The 10,579-nt window shown below is 43.2% G+C and overlaps 1 protein-coding gene across 1 annotated transcript; it reads left to right on the top strand.

Moving 5' to 3' along the window:
* Positions 1 to 372: 372 nt before the first annotated feature.
* On the top strand, positions 373 to 9,740 carry LOC115010876 (acylamino-acid-releasing enzyme). Its single transcript, XM_029435741.1, is given in 22 exon segments — positions 373 to 773; positions 1,309 to 1,444; positions 1,926 to 2,001; positions 2,087 to 2,162; positions 2,330 to 2,442; positions 2,683 to 2,817; positions 3,025 to 3,116; positions 3,535 to 3,572; positions 3,661 to 3,782; positions 3,941 to 4,001; positions 4,589 to 4,623; positions 4,625 to 4,684; positions 5,099 to 5,150; positions 6,012 to 6,115; positions 6,502 to 6,634; positions 6,786 to 6,869; positions 7,130 to 7,210; positions 7,617 to 7,705; positions 7,891 to 8,084; positions 8,181 to 8,283; positions 9,123 to 9,229; positions 9,340 to 9,740. Coding segments are annotated over 22 exon segments (2,109 nt in total). The 5' UTR covers positions 373 to 655; the 3' UTR covers positions 9,440 to 9,740.
* The last annotated feature ends 839 nt before the right edge of the window (positions 9,741 to 10,579 follow it).

The raw sequence follows: 10,579 nt of genomic DNA, 5'->3' as shown, positions 1-10,579 counted from the left end.
TCTGTATTAAAAATACTTTTTTTATTGGCCTTATGTAATATTCTAATTTTCTGAGATACTGATTTTTGGGTTTTCATTAGCTGTAAAGTGTAATCCTGAAGATTAAAACAAATAAAGGCTTGACATATTTCACTTTGTGTGTAATGAATCCATATATGAGTTTCACTTTTTGAATTGAATTAGTGAAATAAACTAACTTTTCCACGATATTCAAATTTATTGAGATGTACCTGTATATTAACCAGTTCATCAGTAGTAATAGAAAATCAAGAATGACCACCTTTGTGACCTCTGCTGCCCCCATGCGGTCACCTTCCTCTACTACACCCCTCCAAACTGAACCAAAGTGGTATCGTCCATTCATGAATTCAACATGGAGGCGCTGGTAGAGTAAAAATCATTGCTGTGAAAAGGTTGAATCAAGTGCAGGGGAGGCGAACACACCATTGACAGAGTTTTGTTGATACATGCATGAACGGAACTGCAGTGAACGGAGGCTCGCGACTATTTTAACCCTCCTAACCGCTGCTAACGGTTTAATGTTATTGATAGATGCATGAGTTTGCACTTGTCTGGCTGCTCGCGTTCACCGTACGAGTGTGACAGGTTGGTGAGTTAATGTGAAGTGTGTGCATGTGTGCGGCAGCAACCACATATGGACCCCAGTCAAGTCACCGGGGTGTACGGAGAGGTCAGCGGGCTCCCTGTGCCTGTTTCTGCCCATGTGAGTCAAGAGCAGCTCCCAGAGCTCCGGACGTACACCGTGACTGCAGGTGAGCTGCTGCTCTCTCTCTCTCTCTCTCTCTCTCTCTCTCTCTCTCTCTCTCTCTCTCTCTCTCTCTCTCTCTCTCTCTCTCTCTCTCTCTCGACAAGCTGCCGCTCAAAGGCGCTCTGCTACTGACACCAGTGATCTCGTCTTTAAAAGGGTTTAAAAAGGGTTTAAAAAGGTTTACAGAGTAAACCCATCTGTTTCTCTGGGATATTCCACAGTACATGTCCTCTACATAACACTACCACTGATTCAAGCAACATGGCTGCTTAGATTGTCATAACATAAAACGTTACATTAATAGCACAACAACATCCTCAATGTCTTAAACATTTGCCATAAAGATATCTCCGAGTCAAGATAGTTTTGATAAATTAATGTATAATAAAATTGTAGTAATACCTTCTGTGTAACTTTGATCAACTAATTATGATCCTTTAAACCAGGGAGTTTGCATTTTCTAGCAACGATCCTAAAGTGGATTGACATGATTTTAAATAACTTTATTTGACGGCACTTTGAAAACTGTCCACATTCAGAGTGGAGTCAGAGCGACCTGGTCCGAGGCTCCAGACTTCGCTACTCTCAGCAGTGGACTCTGATCGCTGACAGCAACCACCGGAAGAGCATCAGGACTGTCCTCCCACCGGGACCCTGTGTGCCTGTGTCTGGAGAGTGAGTGCACACTGAAAATACTCATCAAATGTATTTATATAGCCTTATACTATGTGAGAAGGTTGGCAGGAAGAGCCTGGTGCATTAAAGTGCTTCTAAAGGGAGCTACTCTGTGTGCACATCTATCTGTGTCAACTCCTGAATGACCATTATTCAGCAGAATTGTATGTTTTGAAGCCAAAACTCAGATTTATTACAACTTTTAGTGTAAATTAATGCTCAATCCGTGTTGCTGCAGCCTTCCATATGAGATCTGAGCAGCATAAGATATGAACATTTGATCATATATTCGTCATGATGATGATAAAAGTGCTGCACTTCTGCTTACACTGTTTTCATTTATTGAATTAGAACATCCTAAATCATTTCAGTGAACTGTAAATCTTCTGCCCTGTTTTTGCGTTATACGTTACAGGTGCACCTTTACCCAGAGAGCACAGTGAAGCTGCTGTTGAGTTTCTATTTCTCTTCTTCTCTTCAGGTCACTGAGCGGACTCTCTCCCATTCGAGGCCTGAGGGCCGTTGTCAGGGAAACAAGTGGCCACCAGCTCCTCGAGGTGAGAAAGATGGTCCGCAGTGTCTGTGAGATCAATGTTCCAGCATGTTGACGGACTGTCGTTGTTTATGGTTACTGCCTCTCAGATATGGGACCACCGCGGCCTCAGGAAGTGCCTCAACCTGACGGCGCTCAACAAACACGGCAGAGTGTACGATGATGGTGAGACGGATCTTTCAGACTGTATCGTTGTGTGTTCATGTGTTTATATACACACACTTATTGGTGTGTGTGTGTGTGTGTGTGTGTGTGTGTGTGTGTGTGTGTGTGTGTGTGTGTGTGTGTGTGTGTGTGTGTGTGTGTGTGTGTGTGTGTGTGTGCGTTTCCAGCCCAGTTTGGCTGTCTGTCTTGGTCAGAGTGTGAAAACAAACTTCTGTATGTAGCTGAGAAGAACAAGGACACATCAATAGAATCACATGGCGGGGATTCTGCATGCAGGAAGGTATCACACGCACACACACACACACACACACACACACACACACACACACACACACACACACCTGATGGATTTGAGTTTTTACTGCATAAAGATAAATTACAAATGTTAATCCAAGAGTATTTTTGTACAATACATCCTTAAGCCAAAATGACATTCACGTCATTAACTACACAGAGTGTTAATATTGTGTTCTCAACGCGACACGTGTGCTTGTGTGTGTGTGTAATTGTGCTCAAACAGGACAGGAGTGTGTACCGTGAAGACTGGGGCGAGACGCTGACCAATAAGAGCGTTCCGGTTATTTGTGTGGTGAATCTGCAGAGCGGCTCCGTCAGCGAACTGCAGGGCGTCCCACCTGATGTCTCACCTGGACAGGTGAGGACAGAGACAATTCACCTGACACTGCAGGATTTCTATGTTTTAGGACTTTTAGTGTGCGGAGGTCAACTGTCCCAGTGCGCCTTTGTGTCGAAGTCTAATGCCAGTGTAGATTGATTGACATCTTTAGTAATACTGACTGTGTGTGTGTGTGTGTGTGTGTGTGTGTGTGTGTGTGTGTGTGTGTGTGTGTGTGCCCTCCAGGCTCTGTGGGCTCCCGGCAGTCAGTCGGTGGTTTTCATCGGTTGGTACCACGAACCCTTCAGACTGGGACTGAGGTTCTGCTCCAACCGCAGGTTAGATGGTCTGTTTTCTGATTCAGCCAACATGAAGAAACAGCAGCAACTGAAGCACTGAAATATAGTGAAGTTGTGTAGCAGAAAATCACAAGTTTTGATCTGGATAAGTAATAAAAAAGAAACTATCAGGAGGGAAAAAGACATAAAGGATAGTGGCACATTACCTTTTACCAATAGAGGAAGAATTCACCAATTCTTCCTCTATTTTTAATAACATACTGTATATACAGGCACTAAACATCCTCATATTTACATACACTTATCCCTGTTTTATTACAATGTTAAACATTCTTGAAACAATGTTAAACATTTATTGTGTTGATAAAATATAGTTTATTTGTGTAGCAGGGCTGAAACTAAACAGTGGAAATTACAGTTTCCTTTTGTATCTCTTTCCCTTAAAATTCTGTTTCAGGTCAGCGTTATTCAAGCTCCACCTGGATGGAAACTGCGGTGAGCACATTGTCTTTGTCTCCTGAATCACAGTCACACACTCCCTCTGCTCATCTGATCCCTGTTTGTCCTCCTCCCTCCTCACCAGAGTGTCTGTCTGGCTCCAACCTGTCTATGTCCTGTCCCAGACTGAGTCCAGACGGCTCCACGCTGATCTACCTGCAGGGTCAAGTGTTTGGTCCTCACAACCAGTGCCTCAGCCTGCAGCAGGTTGTGTGTGTGTGTGTGTGTGTGTGTGTGTGTGTGTGTGTGTGTGTGTGTGTGTGTGTGTGTGTGTGTGTGTGTGTGTGTGTGTGTGTGTGTGTGTGTGTGTGTGTGTGTGTGTGTGTGTGTGATAGATAATAACAGTGACTGTTAATCCTCCACAGTTGGACCTGACGAGCAGGAAGACGTCCACACTGTTGGATGTTGTTAATAGACCTCAGACCGGTAGGTTACACACCGTCACACTGGCGCTGTGCTCTCGGTTTGGCAATGTTGAAATGTCTCAGCAACTATTAGATGTTTGATACACACATTCATGCCCCACTCAGGATGAATTGTAGTAATTTACCTTCTGACTTTCCATCATCTGGTCAAAACTTTAATTTGTCTAATACTCGCTGTAATTTGAGTTTAGCGCTAGTTAGCAAATGTTAGCATGCTTACCAACTAAATAAGATGGTGAATACCTGCTAAACATCAGAAACTGCACTGCTAATACAATAATTGCAGAGTTAATAATACAGATTATATTTATACTTTAAATGCATCTTTTCTCAACACAATAATTAGTTTTATGTTATCTGCAAAAATGACTTGAATATACCTCACCCTGTACAATATGATACATTTATATTATTATGTTTTGTTTTTTAAAGCTTTGATTAACAAAAGATTGCAGATTAAGAATCTCTTAACAAAGCTGGATAAAAGAGGCTGATATGGGGAGTGAGCGCTCTCCTGGAAGACCAGCGTTAAAAGATACAAAGGTTTAAAGGTAAAACGTTAATTCTCTCCTCGTCTCTCTGTTTCAGGTGAGTTCGCAGGTGTGTATGAGGCTCTGCCCACCCTGCTGCTGGTCTACAGACGCTCAGAGAGTGGTGTTCAGCAGCGCCCGCAGGAACTGGAAGGTAACAACCACACGTTTACACACTTTATCATTTGTGTAATGGCTACACAAGCTGAAATGTAAAAATCATAACTTGTGTGGATCAGCGAGCTTTAGAGGTTGCATTTTGTTTCCTTTTGGGGAGAGCCAGGCTAGCTGTTTCCCTTTGTTTCCAGTCATTATGCTAAGCTAAGCTAATCAACTCCTGGCTCTTGCTACATAATCAATACACAGACGTGAGTGGTATCGATCTTCTCGTCTAATTCTCGGCCAGAGAGCAGCTTAATGTATTCCCCAAAATGTTAATTATTCCTTTAACAGACATGCAGAAAAATCTTTGTATTGTAAGCAATTTAATTTAATTTTCTCTTTTATTATTTTGTGTTCATCGTACACAGTTTCCATGACTCATTTATTTTCTTCTTCTCTTTCTCAGGATCTCTTCATGGTCGACAGACAATCAAACAAAGTTACCTCCCTCTCTGATAGTAAGAGTCCATCCTCTCCTCCTCCTCCTCCTCTTCCTCCTCCTCCTCCTCCTCCTCTCTCTCTTCTGCCCTCATCTTCATCTATTTTTTTCCCTTTCCCTCCCCCTCCTCCTTCTCGTTTCTCTCCTCCTCTTTCATCTCCTCTGCTTCCCCCTCCTCCTTCCCCCTGTTGGCCTGCCCCCTGGGATGCGTTTCTTCCTCATGCGCCTTTTCCTCCCTCTCCTCCTGCTGCTCCTCTCTCTCCTCTGTCATCTCCCTTCTCCCCTCTTCTTTCACCTCCCCCCTCTCCTTCTCCTTTCCCTTTACTTCCACTTCCTCCTCCTTATTCTGACTCTCACCTTCCTCCTCCTCTTCTTCCTGATCCTCCTTTCCTTCCTCCTCCTCCTCCACCTTCTCATCTTCATCATCAGGAGCACAAGAGACAACTGGAAGGTACGACAAGACCAACAGGATTAATGTTGCTACCAACAGATCGGGGAATTTCAAAATAATTGAGAAGTTGCTGAAATGCAACAGAACGCACTGACGGGCAGAGATTCCATTTAAAGAAAATAAAAAAAGACAAATACATCACAATAGTAGCGATGATTGTTTTTGTTTGGATTTATATTTATCTAGATTTTATTGCAAGAGCTGAAAGTTGCTGTACATAATTTAACTATTCAAACATCTTCTGTGATTTAGATGTACAAGTGCAGGGAGTAATATCATCAACGCACGTACGATTGAATCTGGGTACATTATTTCAAAATTACTTTTGAAACTTTTACCAGATCTTTATCTCTGTTGGTTTCTGTGTCTCGTATCTCGACCGTGTCTTCGTTCTCTCTCTTCACTTCTGCCTCTGTTCCTCCTCTGCAGGTCTCACTGATCTTTCCAAAGTTTATGGCAGTTGGAAGCTGCTGACGGTCCAAAATGACCTGATGGTCGTCTGCTGCTCCAGCCCCAACACGCCTCCCACTCTGGTAAGACAGCGCACACGCACACACACACACACACACACACACACACACACACACACACACACACACACACACACAATATAGAGTTTACTGCATTGTTAAGCAAGATTAGTCAGATGACAAATTAATTAAAATTAGCTAATTAGCACTAAACCCAATTACAGGAAAATCTTTATGAAAAAAATTAGTTTAGGTAAAAGAAAACACCAACGTATGGTTTACACTTTGTACAACCTGTCCTTTGTGAGTGCATTCATCCTTTGAAGTTTTCATTGTAAAAATATATTATTACAAGATTAGTCAGATGAAAAATTAATTTACAAGTGGTTGTGTGTGTGTGTGTGTGTGTGTGTGTGTGTGTGTGTGTGTGTGTGTGTGTGTGTGTGCAGAGGGTGGGTTTCCTCCCCTCAGCAGGTGAGGCTGTGACCTGGCGGACCCTGCAGCAGCCCGTTATGACCTTTGACTTCCACTGGACAGTTCTAGATGTGACACCTCCACCAGAGGAGGACAACACACACTACTGTGAGCATGAGATCACGCACACGCACACACACACACGCAGACGCACACGCACACACACACACAGTGGGTCAAATAAAAATAAAAATGATGAAGATCACTCTTTTAGTATGAAACTCGCTGTGATGTGATTCCCTCTCTCTTTCTCTCTCAGCTGGTTTAGACTTCGGGGCTGTCCTGGTTAAACCCTCTCGTCCCCTCCATGACGCCGAGATACCTCTGGTCATCTTCATCCATGGTCTGTGTTTACTTTTTATTTTAAGATTATTTTTTGCACATTTTATATGATATTGGCGAGAGACAGGAAATAGAAAGAGACTAGAGAAATGCAGCGGGGGACTCGCTGCTCAGGGCATTTGCACCCATGTGGTATGTGCCCTCGACTATCGGTCTCCCAGTCTGTGTTTACTTGTCTGTGTTGTTGCTGTATTTTTGTGTCCATTGAAACATATTGCTTAATTTATATTATGCTTTTATTATGTTTGTTTGCTCCCCCAGGTGGCCCCCACTCCCAGTTCCCAGCAGAGTGGAACTGCACCACAGCTGGACTGGCTCAACTCGGCTTCGCTGTGCTCATGGGTGAGACGCCTCTCTCTCTCTCTCTCTCTTTCTCTCACTCACACACACACACACACGCACACGCACACGCACACACACTGGCACACTTCATAGTACGTACACAGATATGAGCGGGGGATCGATCTATTTGTCTGACTCTCTGCAAAAATGTGAATTAGCAGCATATTTGCCAAAATGTTGAACTATTGCTTTATTTGAAACGGGGACGTAGTTTACTGTAAAAGTGGTCCGTGTCTTTTTTGTGTGTCAGATCTGCTTTTAAAAAGAAAACTTAGTTTTTTTGGCGAAAACCAGCAAAAACTAAAACTAAAACAGTAATCCTCCTAAACTCACATTATCAAAGGCTTTTCCATTTCTCCTTTGATGTAGCTTCCCCCTCTCTCCCTCTTTGTGCCTCTTTATCTAGTGAACTACCGGGGATCCACGGGGTTCGGCCAGGACAACATCTTGTCCCTGATCGGTCAGATCGGAGGCCAGGATGTAAAAGATGTGCAGGTACTGGCTGACTCAAAGTCCTGGATAGAAAAATGTATCTGTTAAATACTTTAGAATTTCAAGTATTGAGGACTGGAGTTGCGATGATTAAGGAAGAAAAAGGACAAATTGCATGCAGGAAGAAGTCTGACGCGCTTTTTTAGTCAGTCATGTGTTATACACAAATATTTTGTGTCTTTACCCAGACGGCCGTGCTCACTGCGCTGCAGAGGGACGTCACCCTTGACCCCAAACGACTGGCTGTGATTGGTGGTTCTCACGGGGGTTTCCTGTCATGTCATCTGGTTGGTCAGTACCCAGAGTTCTACAGAGCGTGTGCGGCCAGGAACCCTGTCATTAACGCTGCGACTTTATTGGGCACCACTGACATAGTAGACTGGTGAGACACACGCACGTACAGAACAACTTGTCCGCACATGAGCTTTAGCTCCACTGCATCACATCTCATGTCCTTGTCCTCTCTGTGTGTCTCCAGGCGTTACACCAGTGTGGGGCTTCAGTACTCATATGACCAGATACCCACTGCTGAAGCCCTGGCGGCCATGTTGGAGAAGTCCCCCATCACACATGCTGCTCAGGTCAGACACACACAGCCTCCAAATACAGTATTTTAATCAAAGTATATAAATAAACAATACAACTCTAAAACCAGGAGTTATTTTTGTTCTGCAATTTATGTAGCTGCCTTGATCAAAATAATAGAAATCTTAAGCCATACTAGCAGCTTCTGAAAACAGTAAACATTTTCCTGATCATCTCTCGTTTCAGGTCTTCTTCAATACAGCGTGATGTTCATTCTGTAAACTATGGTCCCTTTTAGAGTAAAATAGACGATAAAGCAGGATGTGCTTTAGGGCGTGGCTATCTTGTGATTGACAGGTCGCTACCACAGATTGCTGTCTGAGATTGGGTGTTCTCCGTGTTTTCGTTTTAGAACTTTAACCCTTTCACGGTGTGTTTTCAGTTCACAAAGGTCATTTTGGGCTTAAAAATGTCTTCTTCAGCGTTCGGTTGTTCCACCCTCTCGTATCACTTCTGGTTTCAAAAAAACAAGATGGTGACGGCCAAAATGCCAACCTCGAGGCATCAAAACCGCAGTCCACAAACCAAAGTGTGACTTCACTGCAACTACGTCCACTTCTTATTCACAGTTTAAGGCTCTAGCAGTTCTTCAAAATAAAAGTCCTTTACTACTTGGAATGTTCTAAATATTGAGGGGCATGAGTCCCCTGGGTCCCCCCCCCCCCCCGAAACCTACGTCAATGTAAGCCTTATCAGTAGTGGCTCAGGTGGTAATAGAGAAGAGGTCATAACAAAAGAAAGATGTTTTTTCCCATTCCATGGACACAGGGGCTTGTCATGGGCCAACACACGTTTGGTTTGCTGTCAGTGTGTTCATCTGTGTGTTTGTTTGTAGATCAAGGCTCCAGTGTTACTGATGCTGGGCGGCAGAGACAGGCGAGTGTCTCCTCACCAGGGTCTGGAGCTCTACAAAGCACTGAAGAGCCGAGCTTCACCTGTCAGGTACAACAGAGCAAACATTAAATACGGCCAGTAAACAAACCTGGACCATCTGATCCAACACAACAGCTCACAGCAGGTTTTAATACCCATCGTTCTGTTTGTCCATGCAGATTGTTGTGGTTTCCTGAAGACGGACATTCTCTGTCCAGAGTGGACACACAGGCCGACTGCTTCCTCAACACAGTGCTGTGGCTGCACCAGCATTTCTGAACACGCACACATACACACAAACTGTGATGAAGGAGTCCTGCTGCTCATGAAAGAGGATAAATGAGTTCACCATCACAGGATTCAACACGATGCTTGAACACACGTCTGCCTTGTTAACAACTAAGAACCTAATTTTGTAAAAACATTTCCAAATCAAAGCTTGTAATAAAACAATGTTCTTACAAACCTTATTATTATTAATAATAATGTATTTTGTCATGTTTAGTTACTCAGTACTTCTTGTGAAAAGTGTCCCAAACTATTATTGACACATGTATTTATTATTTTTTCCCCCACAATAATAAAAAAACAACTAGATATTACTCCTCACTCATCTCCCAAGATTCCTAATAAATGACAATTATTATAGTGCAGGATGGCAAAGATCATCAACAGTACATGTAATTTGTACAATGTCCAGCAGATGGCAGTGTCTGTCCGTCTAAACAGTTTTCTCTAAACATTTATCCCAATAATAAGTTACCAGCTTTCTGACGAACATGTTTATATGTCTCTTTTAGATCTCTTAGTGGCCATATCATCACTCGCTTTAGATTTAGCCAAAAAAGGGAAGGAAAATTTTCCCAGAGCAGTCACATTTAAAAATTTGACATCTGAAGCCTTGTAACCACACAGACCCACTGCAGAGCTGTAAAACACCCAAACCACTTGAAACCTCATCTGGAGCTTTTTATTTAGGCTCTTGACCACTTTACTCACAGGGCTGCCCGAACAAATAATCTGCTGTAACCCTTCAGACAAGCACAGACGATCCGACAAAGAGATCTCTTCTTTTCTTCTGAATTTCTTGCCGTGGAGGTCAACTCTGAGTATTGCCTGACAGATGTATTCATCTCCTCACAGACACTTGTTTACCTCGTAAACCTTTACCTAACCTCCCACACAAACTCCAACGTAGATCTCAAAGCTTTATTTTCACAAACAGACTACGAGAATACGCCGGTGGCCTTGTTAAGTCTTGATAGCGGCCTTTAACAGTCCCACCACTCTCACCTCCCAGACAACACAAGTTGGCATTCCTTCAGTTGACAAATGAAATTCACAGATGCGGATTTAGAAAGAGTAAGTGCCAGAGATGAGACACTGAGGGTAATGATATCTTCCAGGAGTTTCCTCTCC

This window comes from Cottoperca gobio, chromosome 7 (genome assembly GCF_900634415.1).
Source record: "Cottoperca gobio chromosome 7, fCotGob3.1, whole genome shotgun sequence".
NCBI classification, from domain to species: domain Eukaryota; kingdom Metazoa; phylum Chordata; class Actinopteri; order Perciformes; family Bovichtidae; genus Cottoperca; species Cottoperca gobio.
This window is presented reverse-complemented; position numbering and strand designations above follow the sequence as displayed.